This window comes from Agelaius tricolor, unplaced genomic scaffold (assembly GCF_023055355.1).
Source record: "Agelaius tricolor isolate 1412-34295 unplaced genomic scaffold, bAgeTri1.0.p SCAF_1, whole genome shotgun sequence".
In the NCBI taxonomy this organism is placed as follows: Eukaryota; Metazoa; Chordata; class Aves; order Passeriformes; family Icteridae; genus Agelaius; species Agelaius tricolor.
The window spans coordinates 55,395,576-55,417,822 of NW_027269261.1; the positions used below are offsets into that span (position 1 = coordinate 55,395,576).

General features: G+C 38.9%; 1 protein-coding gene across 5 annotated transcripts in view; it reads right to left on the reverse strand.

Moving 5' to 3' along the window:
* Positions 1 to 21,782, reverse strand: part of SCAF8 (SR-related CTD associated factor 8) — a 152,332-nt gene extending 130,550 nt beyond the window's left edge. For all 5 annotated transcript variants that reach the window (XM_071435027.1, XM_071435017.1, XM_071435036.1 and 2 more), the window contains exons 1-2: positions 21,374 to 21,782; positions 1,199 to 1,282 (exon numbers count right to left, since the gene is read on the reverse strand). In XM_071435027.1, coding sequence (XP_071291128.1) covers positions 1,199 to 1,282; positions 21,374 to 21,403 — 114 coding nt within the window. In that variant the 5' untranslated portion in view covers positions 21,404 to 21,782. The remainder of the gene's footprint in view (positions 1 to 1,198; positions 1,283 to 21,373) is intronic.
* Between the last annotated feature and the right edge of the window lie 465 nt (positions 21,783 to 22,247).

Consider the following 22,247-nt stretch of genomic DNA (forward strand, 5'->3'; position numbering starts at 1 on the left):
AACACATGGTTATTTTACTGTACGTGACTGAAGATGTTCACCTAATGTTACTAAACATACAACTTCTCTGCATTTCATTAATTTATAGCATCGACTGCATACTTTTTCTTTAAAGTTGGCCTGTCTTTCATGGAGTTGTTTTTTTAAATCTCACATATAATCACAATGGCTCTAAATCATGTCAATAATTGAAATAACCACTTGCACAATTAAATGTTATCATTGAAATGGTAAGAGTGGAAGTAGGATTTCCAAGTTGAGTACATAATAAAAAATTTGGGTATAATTTAATTGTTTCATCAATAGAACCATCTATTATGATTTACTACTTAAGTTCAATACAAGTTTTCAGCATATAGCAACACACAGGCTTTAACTTACAGACATACTTAAGAAAGCCATTGAATTTCACTCTTCGGTCATCAAATTACTCTTTCCCAATTACACAAAACACTAGTATGGATTTCATTATCTAAAAATATATCTGCATTGTCAGCAAAGGAATGCAGATAGGAAAAGCATAAGTTTGGTCTGTCCTCTTTTCTACCTCTCCAGCCCTCACTGAGTTTCTATTTGTTTTAATGCTTAACACTAGTGGCATACTTCCTTCACCGTTTTTCAGTGACTTTTTCTGCTGTGCTGTTGTTTAGCAATTACTTTTACTTTGTGGCAGGAATAATCTTTAATGAGTGTACTAAGACTTGAACTTAAAGACAATTTGTATCCAAGCAACAAGAAAACTGAAATCTATGAAGAGTATCCATTAAAAGGTATGCTAAGAATTCAGAAAAATGAACAGTTGTATTGATCCAAAGGCATGCATAAATTTTGGGGAGGGAGGGAGAGAGGGGAGAAGGAAGGGTGAATTGTAATTTTCTATTTATTCATCTGTTAACAGGCATGTGAGTGTTTCCTTTGTAAACTAAGGAAAAAGCCCTGTCTTTCAGATCTGATGGAATTCAGATGGAGACAAATTGGTATAATTCTTTCTCACATATGACAACCAGCAAATGAAAGTCACACACCACTTTTAGCCTTCTGCTGTATTCCCAGATATCACATATGAACATAACTTGGAAATTGTAAGCACAAGGGAGGTGGAAAGTTCTGAAGCAAATTCTTTAGAGTATTTCACAAAATCATTTTGACATACATGAGAAATGTAAAAGAGGTCAAAAGAAGATAACTGGTTTCATACCTTTATAGCCTTGATTGCTGCCTTGGTGATCTGCGTCATTTTAGCTTTAGAAATGGGTGGCTTATAATCATTTAGCGAGTACAACTGCCAGAAAAAAAGAACACTATTAGAAATATAATCTGAAGAATTGTAAGCAGAATACATTATTTTTCCACAAGAAAATATAATTTCTAATTTTCAGTGGATTTTATGCATTAGGCATGAAAAGACATTCCCATTTAAGAAAAAAAAAAAAAAAGCAGCTCAATAACATATACTGTAACATATTCAAAATGCTTAAAGGAGAGCAGGTTCTTCTTTGCAATGGTGCCTATATATACACCTAGCTTTACCAGCACTAAATACTGGAGGCATTTCAGGTGAAGTTACAAAATAAAATAAATACTTAAAAAATGCAAATACAGTAGCTCTTAATAAGTTTTCCAGGGCAAAGACACTGATATACTTGAATACCTTTATAGAAGCATAACAAAACCTTAACTTAGTTTATTCATCATCATATGCCTGCTGAATCTGGTCTTTTCATTTTCTATTAAACAAATGAACAACAACAAAATCAAGCCCAGTGAGCATGAGCATGTAGCAATTTGACACTTAAAACAGACTGTAAAAAGAATAGACTTCATTCATTCACTGCATTAACCCAGGAAAGTAATATATTGAAAGTATTACAAATGTTTAAGCAAAAATCCAGCTGTGTTTTCTCAATTTCAAGCAGAGCATCTTAACTTCATTAATATCTAACCAGCAAAAAAACCAGAGCACACAGGTAGCGTAGTTTTGCAACAATGTTCTCCCTGGATGCAGTATTAACTGTTCATTTGACTGGTACATACATCTCCCAGCAGAAACAATCCAGCATGACAGGTATTCATCAGAAATTTGCTGCACAGTGAAACTTTAACTAAATTCACAGCTATGACTGATGGGTTGTAATTAGAAGTAACTCCTCCCCAAAGCTATTTACTTGTTGTGAAAACCTCTGATTATCCACAATATATGATTTTGAACAAAATGCTGTTATTTTCTCCTTCAGGTCTAAGTGTTTTAAGAGAAGGGACTGGCTGATATTTGCTACTTTCAGACATAAAAAGACCAGACACAAAGTGCCAAATCTGATTTAAGGACATTCTTAACTTATATTTTATTTTTGTTTACAACACAAGTTTAGAAGCATGTTAGTTCAAAAATGGAGTCCTGATAATAGGAATGATCATCCATAACCAAATTTTTATTTCCTTCCTAGAAAACAGGAAGAATTGCACTTCTTCCATAAAACACTAATTGAAACAGAAACAAAGCCAGAACCCCTCTCCTCTCCTATACAGTCTGAGAAACGCAATATAATGAACCAGATTAATATCCATACAGATATTTACAATGTTTTTAACTTCCTAATATTTTCTAAATTTGTGGCAAACTGCTAGCTCAGAAAACATAGTTCAGAATTGTTTATATTTAATAAAGCAAACAGTACGACTGACCAGAATCACACAGTGGAAAGGATTAGACAATCTTAAATTTAGGTCATGCTCCCCAAGTTGCTTATAATAATTTATTGCTGAAGGTAATAAGTACATATTCTTTCATCATACTTGAGTTTCCAAGAGACAAGGATTTGTTCTCCTTGTAAACATGAGATACTTTTTTTCTATCCTTTCCCGTCAAAACCGGTTTTAACCAAAACCTCCTGTAGCTGTCAAAACACAAAGTGAAAAAACAAAGGCTTGTCCAAGCATAAATGTCTGTCTTCTCAGCTTGAAAGGATCTCCATTAAAACTGTGAAATTATAACCACTTCACAGCTAGACATCCACTTTTAAAACAAGTGTTACTACTTCTCACTAATGCTAACGCTAATTGCTGTTGCAAAATATTCTGAATTATTTACATGCTGCTCACATGACAGAAAGCAATACATTTCTAAAATGTAGGTATATGAATGCTCTTCACCACCACAAGGAAAAGAGAGAAGAGAGGGAAAAACCCGAGTCACTAATCAGTTTCTTCTGTTTTCACAGAATCACAAGGTTGGAAGAGACCTTCAAGATCATTGAGTCCAACCCGTGCCCTAACACCTCAACTAAACCATGGCACCAAGTAGCATATCCAGCCTTTTTTCAAACACATCCAGTGATGGTGATGCCACCACCTCCCTAGGCAGACAACTCCAGTACTTTATTGCTCTTTCTATACAAAATTTTTTCCTAATATCCAACCCTTGGTGCAGCTTAAGACTATGTCCTCTGATTCTGTCAGCTGCTGCCTGGTGAAAGAGACTAACCCCCAGCTGACTACCACCACTTTTCAGGGAGTTGTAGAGAGCGATAAGGCCATCCCCAGTCTCCTTTTCTCCAGGTTAAACATCCCCAGCTCCCTCAGATGTTCCTCATAGGGCTTGTAGAACAAGCTTCGCTGCCCTCCTCTGGAAATGTTCAAGAAGTGTCTCAATGCCCTTCCTAAACTGAGGGGCCCAGAACTGGACACAGCACTCACGGTGTGGCCTCACCAGTGCCAAGAACAGGGATGTCCTCCCTGCTCCTGCTGGCCACACTATTCCTGTTACAGGCCAGGAGCCATTGGCCTTCTTGGCCCCCAGGGCACACTGCTGGCTCATGTCCAGCTGGCTGTGGACCAGCACCCCCAGGTCCTTTTCCGCCTGGGCACTGTCCAGCCACACCATCCCCAGCCTATAACGCTCCAGGGGGTTATTGTGGCCAAAATGCAGGACTCGGCACCTGGACTTATTAAACTTCATCCTGTTAAACTCTGCCCATCCATCCAACCATTTCAAGTCTCTCTGCAGAGCCCTCCTAACTTCCAACAGATCGACACACACTCCCAGCTTAGTGCCATCTGCAAATTTACCATGAAAGACTCAATTCTCTCATCCATGTCATCAATAAAAATACTGAACAGAACTGGCCCCAGCACAGACCCCTGAGGGACACCACTGGTGACTGGCCGCCAGCTGGATGCAACACCATTCACCACCACTCTCTGGGCTCAACCATCCATGCATTTCCTAACCCAGCAAAGAGTGCTCCTGTCCAAGCTGTGGGCTGCCAACTTTTCCAGGAGTGTGCTGTGGGGGACCCACCAGAAACTTTTTGTTTGTACATGTTTCTTAGCATTCTCAAGCCCGAAATACTAATCAGTAAAAGCAATTTACAAGTATGTGAGCAAATGTGAAATCAGCCTAGATTCAAGAAGCCAACCTTGTCAATCTAAAAACAGTCCCAGATGGGATTGGCACCAGAGCTCCTTTACCTACAAGACACACAGCTTTAAGGAGGGAAGACGACTGACTCACACAGATGCTCACAGGCACCACACCTGACCAGGCCATCAGCTCTGAAATAATCTGGGCCCTAATGGGACAGTTCAAAGTATCAAGGAAGCCACCACACAGGGCTGGGAAACAAGCAAGAGTTGCACACAACTCACTCTGAGACCATCGGCTGTGTGCAGTCAGGTATCTTAGCACCACTTATCAGGAATATGCCAAAAGCCAACAGGACAACCTGGGTTGCTGCCAACATCCCAATACTTTATTCCAGGTAGCAAACAGGCAAATTTAGCATTAAGGACTTGATAATTCAAGGGGGAAAGGTGGTGGTGGAAAGGAATCAATAAAAAGAGTAAAACAGTACTTCTGTAGAGAGAGACTTTTTGGACAATGGTTACATCTGTTACAGATTTTAACAGCCATTTAAAAAACACACAGATCCCAAATTTAGTACATGCAAAAAACCAAGAAAAGAAATAAAATTTCTTCAAAAACTATTTTTCCTTAATTGTCTTCAAGAAGCTTTTAATTTACTATAAAACACTGCATTCTGAAAAATCTATCAATTGCACCTTACTGCCCAGGTTGCATTCAATCCCACTGTCTAGGTAATCAAAAAAGATATTAAATAATATCAATCCCAGTGCGGACACCTGCAGGACATCACTTCATAGTGGTCTCCATTTGGATACTGTAGCCATTAACTACAATCTCTGGATGCTGACATCCAGCCAGCTCCTTATCCATCAAACACTCTATCCACCAAATCCATTTTCTCTTACTTCTAGGCTGACTAGAGAAGCAAGACTTGGTTGTTGCCTCTCTAGTAATGAAAACTTTGGTTTTTCATCCAGCATAGATGATTCTTTTAAGACATTTCAAATTTGAAGAATAAGGAGTTAAAAGACACATGCATTATTTTAAAAATTTGTGGTTATATCCTAGCTTAATTTTTCCTGTGTGCCCTTTCCTACAGATGTTTAACTAAACCAGTTTGCTCTCTAAGACCAGTGTCTTAGTTTTCTAAGACACTCATGCTCATTTCCAGAAGGCAATTGCTTGCCCTCACATAAAAGAAGTTTTTAAATAAACCAGAAGAAAAAAAAAAAAGCAACATGGTTAAATAGTAAAGCCAAGGAAATTCTCTGAAATAAAATTATACACTTGAGAAAATCAGTAGTAATATTCAAAGGGATGGGGAGGAGTGGAAGTGACCATAAACTCTGGCTGGCAATGTATGTGCAAAAGATAGTGCAATCAAGTTTGAGAAACAAACAGGAGAAAGCATGAAAATCAGTGCTTTTCAGAAGAGGGAAGGAATTGCAAATCTACTAAAGTGCTTGTCCTGGACAATCAGCACTTACAGGAGGACTCATAGGAGATAAAGTCCTACAGAAAAAGACACACACACACACACACACACCCCCACGCCCCTTTTTTTTTTTTAATGTACACACTAAGGAAAAACTGATCGCACACCAGAATCCTCCTGAAGTGTGTTTACAATAAGGTAAATAACAAGCTCATAATGTGAAAAATAACAAAGTATTAGAACAGAACTCCAGAATGCAAGACTTGGTAGCTATGATTCATGAATTCTCATTTAAAACAGCCTCAAACTTATAGCTCTGAAAGACAGGAAAAGCAACACAAATTTCTGACAGGGGTTCAAGGGGAGAATTAGGAAACAATGGATCAGTTAGGTTAAATGTTTGTACCAAAAAATTGCATAAATTACTTCAAATAAATGTATTAGTGGGGACACAGATAATACCATGCAGCTGTTGTAAGGAAAGGCAACATCTCAGTATATTCTTCTTCTCTAAAAGATTCCAGGAGCACAGTGAGAAATCACTGATATAAAACCAACTGGACCACCAAAACACATTTACCAAAGATCTCTCACAAAAGGCTCCCAAGAAACTAAGCTATCCTAAACAGGCCCTTGCATGACAAATAACCCGAACAATTACTCCTTAAATACAGCCAGCAAACAATCTGAATGAACAGTCAATTGGTGCACAGTAAAGGGAAGTCCCAATAGAACCCACTTTTGCCTGCTGTCACCTATATTCTGGTTAGGACAAAGTCAGGCTGTCAAAAGTTGGAGAGGAACATTGGTGACACTACCAAGTAGTAAGTACACAGGAAGTAGTGGACACTGGCTTTGAAGCTAGCTATTGCCACTCAGCAAAGAGATCTGCTGATCCATGAGAGATGGCATTGAAGATATCAACTCAAGAGTAAACCAGAAAAATCTCAGTAGTAAATGCAGTAAATGGACATTTGGATCTACATTATTTAGGCAACAGTAATAACCTACAGGGCACTCTCAACTGTACAATCTCCAAAGCTGGCATGAAATCATCAGGGATAACTAAAACTGTGGAGAAGCTTTCAAGTGAAGAACAAAGGTTCTTCAGCTGGTGAACAGGATCACTAAGGAGAGGCATATGTCAATACAACCTCAGCACTGAAGATCAACTGGGAAGGATCTTCCTCACCCAAGGAGCACACCACATGAGATGAGCAGGGAGTAAGCAAGAGCACAGTTGGTGGATGTGGTTCCAAGCTGCCCAGTGTGGTTGTCCTTAGCCTGTAAGGGCAGCTCTGGCATGCCTCAGAGGGAATTGACTCAGAACCCAAACTGTCACCGTGAGCTTGCTATAAGTCTGTGCCCTGATACCATAATGAAACCCACCCGCTCTTTTAAATAACTGTATAAATTACAGTCAGCTATCTGTATGATAGTATAAGATGTAGCTCTCCATTTAAAAGGTCTTATTCAAATGAAGTTCGAGCCTTATCACATCAAGCAGCTGCATTTTTTTCACAGTAGAAATACAATTCATTTCAGAGGGTTGAAAGTGAAACATTGTAATCTTCAAGTGCCAGGTAAAACCATAAGTTTCAGACATTTTGAAACAGACTAGTTCACATTTACAAGCTGGAAGAACAAAGAAAGGGAGCAGACAGAAACCCATATGTAAACTTAAAAAATAACACTTTAGAGCTGAACTACCATATGATTATGAAAAAAAATCTTCCATTTACTAGCCACTTACTGCTTTTCTGGATATACATCAACCCATATGAAACATTTGCTCAAAGGCAAAAACTGATCAGTATCTTTAAATGTCTGATTACTACTAAAAGATATTTGAATACCAACTAAAACAGTTTTTTCTAGTTATCTTCCTAAGTTTCATGTTATAGATTTGCAGAGTGAAAGTATTTGCACCATTTCTTATATGAAAACCCTGTAAGTACAGACATTTACTGTTGAAATCTGAGGCATTGCTGTGGAAAGCATCACAGTGTGTGGAGTCTCTTTTTAAAATATGCATTGAGAATTTCTCTCCAAACACTGAACATTTATCACCTGTTGATGATATACACAAATAATAAAACCTAATTTATAAAGCACGCTACCAATTTATTTTTCCTATTCATTTAGTAATTGATTTTACAGCAGAAAAGAGAATATGCTGATCTCAATCAACCCAAAATTTATCTCCCACCTATCCTAGCATCTAGAGAGAAGAAACACTCTTCTGATATTTGCCCAGAAAAGAGCACTGCTCCAGTGACCTATGTATTCACCCACGAGTCACTCTGACACGAAGACTCTCCTAAGCAGTCACCACAACACGAACACATGTGGGAGATTGCTGCTTCAGTCAAGGTGGAGTGACTTAAAATACACTGAAAGGTTAACCCCTGATTAAGAAAAAAAAAAACCAACAACAAAACTGCAAATATACATTAAAATTTATACAAAGCTTTGTTTTGTACTGTCCGTTCTTGAACTATAGCACATTACTCAGAAAATTAAAATGAAACATTTCCCGTCTAAATGTAGATGGCAGATGGCATCATCACACAAGGCCAAGGAAGGAACAAAGACTAAAATTCTACAGAATGGGGAGGGGGGGAACAAGAGGGGATGAGGCGATGAGGCAAGAGTTACACAATCAGTGACAAGTCACAAGGAGTCTGACTGGCAAGGTAAACCATTTTCAAACTGTTAGCTCAGGTTTTGAAAAAACAAGTGTTAAATAATTAAGTTAGAAAGAGCATTAATGCATGATTCCTGTATGATCTTCTGGGATTAATTTTATTTTCCTCTGGGAGAAAAAGCATAGCCAAAGTTAAGAGAATACTTTTGAGTTGCTGTAAAAAATGCCAGTGTTTTTTTCAAGACAGCACACTTGACAGTAGCATACATTTGATTTCAATGTCAATGAACATTTAATGAACTATCACTTTATACTTTATCCACTAGGAACCTGTGGACAAGACTATTCTGCCTGCCTCAAGCATTCCAGATGACTGAACACACTCAGCTCCAAACACACTGCCAACAATACAGGAAACTACAAAATACAAATGAACATTAATCTTCTCAACCCATTTAAGCTAAAGAAAACACCAGATAAAATTTACAGTGTATTTGTGGGGAGAAGTTATTTCACTGGTTTCCTGTATGATGATTCCATCCAACCATGTCCTACACACACTGGCATTTTCATAATTAGGTGGGGGACAATCAATAAATCTTTGATAGAAATATGCATGTTTAATTAAATGCTGAATATAAATCACAGGAAAACCTTACAGGGAAGACCTCAGTCTGAATGGCACCTCAGGGACAAAGTGAGTAGGCAAAGATATACATGCTACAAATCCTAATCTGTCTCAATGAAAGCAATTCCTAGGGTCATGTTCTTGCAAAGTAAGAATCAGATGACAGCCAAATGTCCATGTAAAGCACATAACAGCTTATTACACAGATAGCATTAGAATTCTTAATATGATCAAAGTAATAGTGCTAAAAGTGGTTTCTAAGACTATCTCTTTCCTACAGAAATGCACATCTATGTATCAGGACCGGGCCAGCAATTAAAGCCAGTTAATTATATTCACAATTCTGTATTTTCCTCTATCTGATAAAACAGTACAATTATTTGTACAGCAAAAAGTAATGATGGAGAGAGCTAAGACACTACATCCAAGGCAATATTCTAGTGTACATAAAGGTCAACAGCATTGTTAATACTCATTTTCCCCAATATTATTTTAAATAAACCAAGTCCTCTTTCCAAATTTTGGGAAAAAAAATACAGGCTTGCTCTAAGATCTAATGAGCTATATACAGTACATGTTGGGATTAGGGGAAAATGCAGAAGATCAGGTTGATGCTATAAATAAAGCAGTGAATTTCTGCTCTATATTTTTCTCTTTAATTCTGTTAAGAAAAGTAGTCTTCAAGAGAAGCTCTACTGAAAGTCAGGGAATTTATCAGTATATTTCAAATTTTCATCATTCACCATCGCAAACAATATTTTTATCATTACAATCATAATTAAAGAAGTACTTAAAGTGAAATCTACTGTAAATACCCATAAAAAGCAAACTCCACTGCACACAGCTGTAGTTTACAAGGCAGTACTACAGGCTGCTAAGCTACAGCTTAAAGCTTCTCAAGTGAAGACCAGACATCATGCACATGAGCTTACATCCCCTGAGGATGGGCAGTTGCTTACACAGCAAGTTACTACACACATCTGTGGAAGCAATAGCACACTGCACTTCTACAAAGCCCAGCACTTAATTCCAACATCTTTCAGTGCTCTTATTCAATAGGCAAAAGAGCCAGACAGCTGTTCCTGTACCAAAATTTTGAATAAAAAAGAGAAAGCAGTACTAACTTTATTAAAATTTAAAAAGCTTCATAAATAATATTTCCCTTTTTTTATACCTCTGCCACATCCTATAAAGACAAGAAGAGCAGCTAGGAAATATTTTTTCATATAATTCTGCCATATAATTTTAAAAGGCTTGAAAGATGTGAATAACTCTAGTCTCATGAGATACAAAGGAACAGATATTCAGAGACAAATCTCTGTAACACTGATACAGCAGCTAAGGGAATAAACATTTTGATGCTGATACACCAGGACTCAGCCCATCTCTTAGGTATGAGATAATGACCAGTGTGAGGGATATCAGTTACAAATCCCTCTACAGAAATATTTTTAAACTTTTCTCTGCCTGCTACCAGGATACAACATTAAAAAGACATCAAGTAATGACATGACACTAACCAGACATCATATATATTAACAAGTATCTGCAATTTCAATGCAGAAAACCCAAAATAAATACTTAGAAGTCAAGCCAAATACATACTATCTTAATAAATCAGGTTAATTTATTTCATATTTCAATACCATTAAAATAAATCAAATCCAATTGGAAATATAGAAATAGTCACTGAATTGCTTACTAAATATTAATATCAACACACGGTAGAGAACAAGAAAAGAGTATTGTCATTTATTGCTTAAAAAAAAAAGACACTTATCAACAAATTTCTATTAGGTTACATTTTATACACTTTCCTGAAAATAAATTTTTTTGAAAAGCTACTCAAAGTGCATGCCCTGATCTCTCAGTGAGTAGGATTTTAACTCGATGCTGAGTAGGACCCACCTGTGAGAACTGTGATTTAAAACCTGTCAGCACTTTGTTACCCTCAGTGCTGAATATAAATGTTAAAATATATACCATAGATGTGCATGCAGGATGACCACAATGGCAGATACTCCTTTCAGCATACAGTATTTAAGTTTGGAAGAAAAAAAAAATTCTATTGTTTCAGTTATCAACCAAGATGAGTTGCCAAAATTCAACATTAAAAAAGTACAGAACAAGTGGGTTCCAGGACAACAGCAGCTCCCTTAATACAACTGTTTTCATAAACAAAGTGCATGACACATGGTTTTAATTAGGAAACATAAAAATAGTACTGCATTTTCTTGATATCTAAGTGCATGTTCCTTAAAAAAATTTTTAAAGCAACCAATAACACTCACAGCAAAAACTCAGCCTCTCCCTACACATCAGCTGCATTATACATCACTTTATGTTTAAAGAGGGCATTTAAATATTCACGCCAACTACTACACAGACAAATAAGTGAAGTAGGATGCAAAGGTAATACAGCAGTCCCTCAGCCCATCAGATACCATCACATGAAGTCAGGTGTTACCACCACTGCACTCGTGTAGTGCTTCTCCTACTTCTTTTGTCTTAAGGAAACACAATTATGACTTTGAAGTTTACTGAACCCAAACAATTTGAGATGGAATAACAAAATTCCATTTTAGCTTTTACATATCTGACCCACCAGCCCATTTACAATTTTCTTTAAACCCTCACCATTATTTCAAAGAAAGCTTCAAGTACTCTTAGTACAGTCTACTTTGTACAAATATGAACATAAAACCGGAATGTAAAGAAACTACCTGGATTTGGCTCCACTTTCCTGAACTCCACACAACTGCAAAACAGATGCTTACTTCAGATAGTCTCTAGAACATGCTCCACTTGCCCTTAGCCATTTTTAAGTCATCAAATACAATTCCCCTTTTTCTCTTCAGAGTAACTTGGGGTGTTTGCAGCATGGGAACAAAAAGTTTAGAAAGACCAAAATGGACCAAATGAAACAGGTAGGTGAGAGTGAGCACTTCACCAATGCCTGAACTCCCAATCACAGAAAGGAAGTATTGACAAAAAATCCAGGTAAGAGTATCACACAAGAAAACAAGGAAAATAATAGAAGCATTTCACTTCAAGCAATTTTCTCATCTTTCCTGCCATATGGCTAATTTCCATCACTAACATTTTATCATTATTATATAGCTAATTCTAGATCAAGAGGAAAATGGATCAGCTTCTGTCACAATGTCAGTCTTCACAGATTTCCAGATGCGAACCTGGGGGCTGCTCACACTGGAGAAGTACCCTCTGTCCTTGTTCCAATGCACTAGTTTGGTAAAGTATGGCATAACGCAGAGTTAAAAGCCTCAGAGAAACCTAACTACAATCATACCTCTACAATTCTGAGATATGAAATATAGGAACAGATCTTGAACATTTTGAAAATCAGACTCACACATTTTCTCTGCCAACTGTTTTTAGAACTCATGACAAAAACTGTCTTGTGTTCATTTCAAAATATCTCCTTGGATGTAGTTTAAAACCCCTGCATTCACAATGAAAGTTAATGATTCAAAATTTTTTTTAAAATGTAATCCAGTTTGTACTGGATTGGATTTCTCCAACCAATATACTTGTCATATAAATGGTCTTAATTTGCTGTTAAGTGCTTAAGTGCTCCACTTCACTCTTGTGAAAATTAAGAAGCAAGTGGTTACTACTACACATCTGTTAACAAGTCATGAAGATCAACATGTTATCTGAAGCTATTAATTTTCATATGAACCAGCTTTGTTTTTTAATACATATGGGAGATTTGGTATTCTGAAAGACTCTGATTTGATTTGATTTGATCAGGTCTTTCCACTGATTTCCAACAATCTGGTTAATATATTCTAAGCTCTTACCCTATGAAAAAGCCAAAAACATTTATAAGTATGATTATTTCTCTATTTAAAACTGCAATCACATCACTAGAAAATGTTAGAATTGTATTTTTATCTATCATACTGATTTCTAAATTATGCACTGAGAGCTCCATAAAGTCCTGCTACAAGGCCAACATTTTTAAACCAAGAGTTTTATAGTGAGAGCAATTTACAGTATTTTGCACTTTACAGAAAAAACAAACTATAGAATAATAGGGGTGGAAAGCAAAAAATGCACATAATTAATTCTACTTAGGTTTTTGAAAGTAACTAATAAATACTGAAGATGGAGAACAAAAAAAAAATATGGAAACCTTTACCACTCAACTCTAAACTAATTATTTGGAAACAATGAGCTCTAGACTGAACCACTCAAGATGATGGATTTTCTAAATTACCTTTCCCAAAAATGCATGCTATTTCAATAATAAATTTCAATTCAAATACATAAGACAGCTATTCACCTCCTTGCATAAAGGCAGTGCACCTTGTTCAGCTGTTTTATAATTTTTTATAAAGCACTACTTACTTCAATCTTTCAAAACTAATGTTATAAACAGTATCTTATAATAAAGAAGCTCAAGGCTACAAAATAGGTGGCTTCAACCTCTCAGCTGTTGCTACCCTTCACTCTTTTACTGTTCAGCCACCATCCACTCAAACCACCATTCCTTGCTCCTGGATCTTAGCTCTGCCACCCTTCTTTGGGGCACATCTTCTTTTGTGCCTTCATTTTAAATGGGAACCAGAACACTCTCTGCCAACCCTCAAAACTATCAACAGCAGACACATTAACAAAGGTGCTAAGCCTCATTTTCCACACATGTAGTTTAGTAAACTAAACACATGCATTATATTTCTGAATGTCAAAGCATCAGCCACCCACTCATATAACCAGAGACAGGAGAAAATAACAACCTCATACAATCAAAGACTGTACCCAGTAAAACCAGCTAAGTTATGTAGGCAAACTCTGGCAAAAAGAAGTGGAAGTAAAATAAGTTGTTGTATATCCATAGTAATCACCTTTGTACAAATGCCAGCTCACTTCCCAAAACAGCAGAAACAGCAGGCTATTACAAGAAATATGCATTTCTAGTAGGGGTAAATCTGATAGAGAGAGGGTCACAGTGACAATGCACTCATTTCTTCTTACTTCCTCCAAATGTGAACATTTTAAATTCTACTTATAAAAATGTCTCCTTTTGATCAGTACATATGGCAAGAACAGGTAAAATAAGTACTAGTACAGCAGTAACTGGACATTGTGTTTTTGCCTCAAAGAACATGTACCCTAAAGTGATGAAGCAGCTCCTGAATAAGGTTAATAAAATTACCTACCCAACCACTGCTGTGTCAGTGCTCCTGAGAAATGCTGCAGAAGGTAGCCCCAAAGAATTGAAAAAATGGAAGAACAGAAATACACGTACAACTTACAAAAAGTTTTAAACAGGAACAAGGACTAATAGTGTTTGGAACTTTTCAAAAGTTGTTCTTGTTTTTGAACTTTCAAAGCCAAGGTCACTGAACTCTGGCTACGCATATGAACAGCCAGTTATGCACCTCTGTCCTGGGCCTCACAATGGAATTACACCAGTGCCTGTTGAGGCCATGAATGTGGGCTATAACCAAGGCTGAAGGAGCCACTAGGGATGAATTTTTTTGGTGGCTGTCCAGAGGTAAAATGATGAATTAATTTTACAGACAAGAAAATAGAAGACCTCTTCCTAAGTGAAAAAACATTCTTATGGGAGTAACTTAAGTACCTTAAAGTATTTTTTAACCTGCCTTACCAAAAAGTTTTGTTCTGCATGGCTTTTTTCCTGTAAGAAAGCCATCTGGATTACCAGACTCCACTGCTACAACTGCCATAGGAAAACACACTGGTGGTCATAGAATGGTTTGGGTTGGAAGAGAATTTAAAGGTCATCCAGTTCCAACCTCCCTGCTATGGGCAGGGACACTTTCCACTAGCCCAAGTTGCTTTAAGTCCCATTCAACTTAGCCTGTAACACTTCCAAGGATGGGGCACAGCTCAAATAGTGGCATATTCAAACAAGACTTGTTAAGATAATTTTAAGTACTCTGTCAAAGACTGTAGCCCCAGGTATAATCTTGGTAAGCAGGTGACAATCAAAGGATCTGAAGCTATAAGAGTTCAGAAGGGCATTTGTTTTAAACTGCAAAATGGCTCACTGCTCTCTAAATGAGTAGCAAGTAGGATCAGTACTTGTAACTATCCAGTTACAACTCCAAAGAGTTTGCAGAATCTGGAGATCTACACAACTGCTCGAGGCTTACAAGGATCTGATCTAGATCACGGTTTAAGAACAAATTAAAAGTCTATGTATCTAAGACTGAAAACCTATCAATGTCTGTCCTATACTGTTTCACTAAAGAAATTAGGTTCTTGAGCAAGACATGCACCAAAATAAAACCAAACCCTAACATTTCGGGCCTTTAACACACACTTGCATGAGCATGTCTTTACAAGGCCAGAAGACAAGGTTCTGTGGCCAATGAAAATCAAAGGTCGGATCAGTCTTTGAAAGTGTGATATTAAAACTGTAATTATTTATTCAGCACTACAGAGACATTTAACCAGGTGAACATCAATTTAATATTTACTGTATCTTAAAGAGAAAAGGACTTTCTTTCCCTACACTCTTAAAAAAATCATTGAGAGCCAGCAAAGTTCAATTCTTTGAAACAATAGAGTAAAATACTTACATTTCACTGACACTGCTCCTAATGCTCCTGACCAGTAAACAGGAAACTAACAAATTCTTGTTAGTTTGCAACATATTTTGTTGCATCTTAAGGGAATTTGTGTAAATATCCATGCTTTTTTTTTTTGAGAAACACTACAGGATTATACAGCCAACTAAAATGGAAGACATTTTTCACATCCACCCCAGAGGTTAAGAATGAAACACAGAAACCACTTTTCAGATGTATGAATGTCTGCATGCACGTATCACTTTTTCTTCTGACAAAAGACAAAAGTAAACCAGAAGTTCACATCCCAATTTGTTACAATAAAATTTACAAGTATCTGACTATAAATGAGGCAGCAGATAAACAAAAAAGAAGAAAGTTTTAAACTTATCACAGTTGCAGAGTCCTTCAAACAGCAGAGGATATGAAAGAAGGTAGTACTCTAAAATATAGTGACAGACAAAACAGATAGAGGTTGTGCCATTGTCACAGCAGCTAGGAAAAAAACTCTGCAGATGTTTCAGGTGCTTCAGCCAACATGAAACATGCAGCAGAATCCAAGAAAAATATCTTGACAGGTAGTAGCTTATGTGTCTTCTCACTGTTACTCAATATAACTGCTAGTATCTACTTTTACTAATCAAAGCCCTGGCTGCTCATTTTATAGAGAATCCCTTTTTTCCCCACTTTCCCCAGCTATTCAGCATCAATCTCTATTTAGCATCTCCATGAGGCATACCATTTAGCACTTTTTAGCATCAACTGGCATTCTTTCATGAAAAACCCGCCTCGTTGACTTAGAATATGCCATTTAAATAAGGTAGTCTGAAATAGAATATTTAGTTTAGCCTTCTGTACTTTTATGCACCCATACTCCAATGTTCAGTATTTAAAATGTGGGTCATTTCCAAGGGTCACATTTCTGAAATTGTAGACCACTGAACTGTCCCTCACTGACTCTCAAAATACACCTTCCAAAGAATTGTCATGATAAAGGTAGACAACATAAAATGAAGCGCAAATGAAGTACAGAGACAAAACATTACCAGTAAATGATCAGTGTCTGCCACGTCTCCACCACTGATCAATTTCAGAATGACAAGTGAACCCAAGAGCAGCAATAGCCACTTTATGCATCATCTTACTTGACTCTCAAAAGCATAATGCACACCAAAAGCTCAGTGTATTTTATGATGAACTACGCAAAGAGAACCATTTTAATTGTCAATAACGGCTCAACACCAACCTAGCAATGCTGCAGAAGTTTTAATTATGACTCTCACACCCTAGAAAAGGCACAGCAACCCACACCACTCTTTAAACAAATCGTAATCACTACCTTAACCTTACAGCACTTTATGTGCATCTCACTTTAGGATGGCAGATATTCCAAGTCTCCATGATGACACTTAAGTTTTCTATTCAATTCCCTTGTATGAAAGTATCAGCACCCAACTGTACAGACAAGAGAATCTGAGCTTTTCATACAAGTGAACAAGGCATTTGTGAAAGGAATCAGAAGACACATGACTTTCTTGTTCCTGAGTTTCAAGGGACCAACTCTGCCTTATTCTATGTTACCCTTTTAAAAAATACATAATTGTCCTTTTCTCAATTGCCTCTCCAAGGCCATAATATACTGCATTCCCTGACAAATAAAAATACAGCTGAAATTTGTGGCGCTGGATGATAACAACTATTGTGCACTGGATTCAACAATGTAAATTCCAAATCTAGATATGCTATCTAACTCTCCTGAGTAGGTTTTACCACTACTAACCTTCTAAATGGCTGTAAATCAAGGACGCAAGTACCAGTCTCAGCTACTCAAAATGAAAACAATATTCAATGATTTGACCAAAGCATGCATAGCTTATGCAGGAGCTATTTTTGCCTTTTTTTTAAAGAGAATGCAAAACCAAAAACATCAGTAAACACCATGAAGAGCAAGACTTGATGAAGCTCATGCATGATGAGATGTGTGCCTGCATGTGAGTAAAGATATTGACAAACTTTAAATTATTAGAAATGCTATGTTTAATTGAACCAGATCAGTGAACTACTATTGCAATTTTCAAAGATATAAATATCTAAGTTGAATTTGCTCTGTCTTTTCAAGATTCCTATTATTTAATTCTTACAGATGCAGTTAGTATGGCTAAACAAAGCACAACTTCAAATATTCGGTTTGTGTTGTACTTAAAAATGAATTTGTGACCTCCATTCCCCCTAAAATAAATTACAATCCTGTGACTATTTGACTGTAAAACTATTTATATTTATTCTACATGTTAACATAGAAATAAATTTCAAAATAATTAAATGTGTTTCAGAATTAAAACATCCATTGCTCTTCTTTTTCCACAGTCTTCATATTACAAAGTGAAAAATAATTTGGCTTGCCACTGCAAAAAGGACAAGTATTGGAAGAAAACTCTGTGGAGTATAGCACTCAAAATCAAAGACCAGTACCTAAAAGCAATGTGACAATGGCCAGCTAGAGTTGATGATGACAGCAGGACTTTAACACTGAACAAATGTAATAAATACTGAATTTTAATTATATACATCCGCAATTAAATCACTGTCATCTAAGCACTTTAACTGTGACAATACACATGCTTTCCTCTAGTCCATTTCAATTCCTCTTTAACAAAATACATTTTATAGAACATATAGAGAATTTTAAGTACTTGACTCATTTTCTTCTGTCAGGACCTGTTCTTGAATATGATTTTGTGCTTTTCTGAAAAATCCCCAGGCCTAAACTGAGGCCTGGAGGAAAATGGCTCTGCAGTGGTAAGCCTTCGTGGTGCCAACTGTAGCAAATGATAAACTCCATGGTACAAAACATTGCCAATTACCTCAACACTACACTAAGTCAGTCATATATTATTCCAATTTCCAGTTGCCAAGTAGTTTTAATCAAATAGTAAAATGCCAACCATTACATGAAAACAATACTGAGCATGTTTTATTTAGGAGCTTGACTATTTCTCAGCTTTAAATTTACCTTTCCCAAGACTTGAAATGTTAGGGCTAATTTTATATGTACAACTAGGTACAGCACAGACAGCACTACCAGACATTGAACAGCTTTCCGCAATAGCCACCATTATTTCCAGTAGTTACTGTTCAAATAAACTTGAAATTCTTCTTTCTAATCAAATTAATGACAAGCCCATTTTAATCACTTCAATCCTGACTGCCATATAGGATAGTCACAGTACAAATATTGCTCAGCTCACATACAATTCTGGAGTTAGCTGTACTCCCTAGATGGATAGCTGCCTTTATTTTAGCTTCACTGCAGAATCCAAACACAACTCCTTCCTTTAAAAAAACCAAACAAAAAAAAAATCAACCTGCAAACTTGAGTGTTTAAATGTATTAAAATGCTCCTTCTAAAGTGTCATCTGGTTTTCACCAGTAAGTTACATAAACTGTTGTAAAATCATTAACTGAATGCAAACTGCATTAGAAAAAGTATGGTAAAAGTTTTTATACAATTTATTCTGTCCCATCTGCTGCTAAATTTAATTTACACCTATTTTAAGCCAAAAAACTCCAAAACAGGACTCAGAGGTCAGTTCTGGAGTTTAACACGACCTTAAAACACAATATAAACAAAGAACAGGATTTTACAAGTAATATTTACGACCAATATTTTGTAAATTCATCAAAACTATTTAAGAACAGCAATAAATAGACTCATACACTTTAGCTAATTCAAATATTTAGTGATCATTTCGCAGTTCTAAATTGCAAAGTGTGTATGGGCAAATTCAACCAGAGAAAATGACAGAATGTTAAATTAAAGTTCAGTTCTGCACTGGGTACAGAGGTGTTAAGAGTGGCTAGCAATGACACATGGGATTCTTTAACTGTAGCAAGTCTGGTACCATTTACTTCCAGGATCAGGGTTTGTTTAGTCATGGCATCTTCAAAACCTTCCCATCATTGCAGCCCAGCATTCAAATACAGAGGTCAAATCAGACATACTGTCTATTTATACCATAGCAGATAAGTTGGTTAAAATGACACTGTCAGATCTGCATTTTCTTTTCCAACAACCTACCGTCTACCATTTTTAAGCATTTAGAAAATCTAAGGCATAATCTAAAGCTCTCCTCTTCAGCACAGCTGCCACCTTAAGTCTCAGACTTATTTTTACAGTACTTATACCCAAGTGCTCAGCAGGTCAGTCAGAAGCTGTTTTTCAACATGAAGAGGAAGACTTCTGCTCCTACTGATAGGTATATAGCAGGAAAATGTTCTGAACAACTTATGTTCTTCTGTTTTTGTGACCAGATTCTTCTTTTTCCCTGCATAACAATATAGCACATGTGCCAATCAACTAAAAACATAGGAATAAAATTTTATAGTGTTTATTTTCTTCTAGTGGCCACAATGTGCTTATTATTCTACTTAAGAATTAAAATTGCATAAAGTGCAACATCTAGAACTGTGCATCTACGTTAGAGCTGTACAAGTGTTACTGGAGAGTACCTGCTCATTTTAGAAATCCATCTTACTGTGCTTGTAGAAACAACAACATGGTTGCCACATTGTTCCACCACAGGTCAAATTAAACAGCATTACTTAAAACTGTTAAAACTGTACTACATCCCTGCTGGGACTAGCGAGAGAGCGACTGGGAGCTTCAGTATGTGAGCAGTCTCTAGAAGTATACATTGTAACGAATGATGATACTATCTAAGGTCAACATAAGCTAAAAACTACTTTGTAAAACCTAGGACTTGGCAAGAAAAATACGTATTTGTTTTTCTTGCTCGTACATTAACTTCAAAATACAAATGATACTTTCATAATGACAGAAACAAAGCAGAGTTGCCACAACAACCATCTTGCAATAAAATAAACATTGGCTCTCAGCACAAAGGAGAAGCCAGGTGCAATATGAACACCTCAGCCTATATGTATGTATATATGTATGTATGTCTGTATGTATGTATGTGTTCTTGGGTTCCACAGCCTGCTCTCTGCACAGAGCTTCATGCAAGATCTGAGCTCTGTGCAGCATGTAGGGAATGTCTGCTTCCATCCTGACCACTGCGAATATACGACTCTTATACACGGAGACGAACCTTCAATGCCTTTGTATTCCTTTTCCCAGATTTAAAGCTTAGCTGCACGAGGTGTTAAAAGTGCGTGCTGGCGAGGTTCGGACACACATGCGAGGAGGAAGAGGGTGGCAGGAGAGACGAGGGAAGGCGTGGAAGGGCACAGTCCCCGTGCCCGGCGAGCCTGGACCCCCCCCTGCCGCCCAGCGCAGCCTCCTCGGCCGCTGGGTGAAGCTGGCCGGGCATCACCCGCCCCAGCGCAGGCCAGGCGCAGGGAAGAGACCTCCTTCTCCTCCTCTTCCTCGGTCTCCTCACGCGTCCTCCTCTTCCTCCAGCCCGCCGCCAGATCTATTCTTCCCCTTCAGCCGCCCCCAGCTTCACGGCGGAAGAAGCTGGGGGGAGGGGGATGTCTCCATTACCTTCTCCACCCTCCCGCTTCCCAGGGACGGCGACAACGGCCCTTTCCCGCCCGACGCGGGGGGGAGCCCCGGGCCGGCCTGCGGGAGCGCTCCCGCACCCCTGGGCCCCCCGGAGCTCCACCAGACCCCGCAGCTTCCCCACTGCGAAGAGGGGGCAGGGAAGGCGCCAGGCCCCGGAGCCCCGCCCGCTCCCTGGCCCCGAGGAGGGGAGGCCGCCGGCAGGGGGTTACACACCTCGCTGTTAAAGGCTTTCACAGCCTCCATGTCGCGGCGGAGGCGGGAGCCGGGCGGCTTCTCTCCGCTGATGGCGGCCGGGCCGGGCCGGGCCGGGCCGGGCCGGGCGGGGGCAAGTCTCGGTCCGTGCGTGCGTGCGCTCCTCGCTCAGGGGCCGCCCGGCCTCCTCTCCATGGCGGGTGGCGCAGGGGGCGGGCGCGGGGGGACGCGGGCCCCGCTCGTTTCCGTCTCCTCCTCGCCCCGCTTCCCGCCCGGCGGCGCCGGCGTTCCCTTCCCTCTCTCCTTCCCTCCCTCCCGCGCTCGGCTCCGGGCGGCCGCGCCGGCAGGAGATGGAGGAACAACGCGCGGCGGCTGCGGCGCGGGCGCCAATATGGCGGACACGCGGGGGCTCCTCGCAGTGCAGCGCCGGAGCGGCGCAGGCGGCTACAGCGCCCCCTGCCGGGCAGCGCCCGCAGCGCCGCACCGCACGGGCGCTGCTGGGATGGCGCCGCGTCCGCCCCGCCCGCTCTCCTCCCTCTCCTCCGCCTCCCGGAGCGGGCGGCAAGGAAAGGGTTACGGGAACGAGGTGTTAAATGCCGGTGCGTTTCGTCACCGGGGGGCAAATCCAAGAGTTCCTGAGACACCCTTTTCACCGTTTCCGGACCCCCGAACCGTTCGCCTCCTCACGCCCGGGCCGCTCAGCCTCCCTCTCTCTGCAGCAAGGCCCGCCGGCCAAACTGGGAACGGCATGCAGGCTTGAAAAAAGGCAGCGGGAAAAAGAATCAGCGAGGCGTAGGAGGGCAAAAAAATTCATAATTTGATAAGCCCACAGGCAATCAGTACTATTTATCAAAAGGAAAGGCGAAAACCCAGGTAATCGTAATGCAAATCAGTC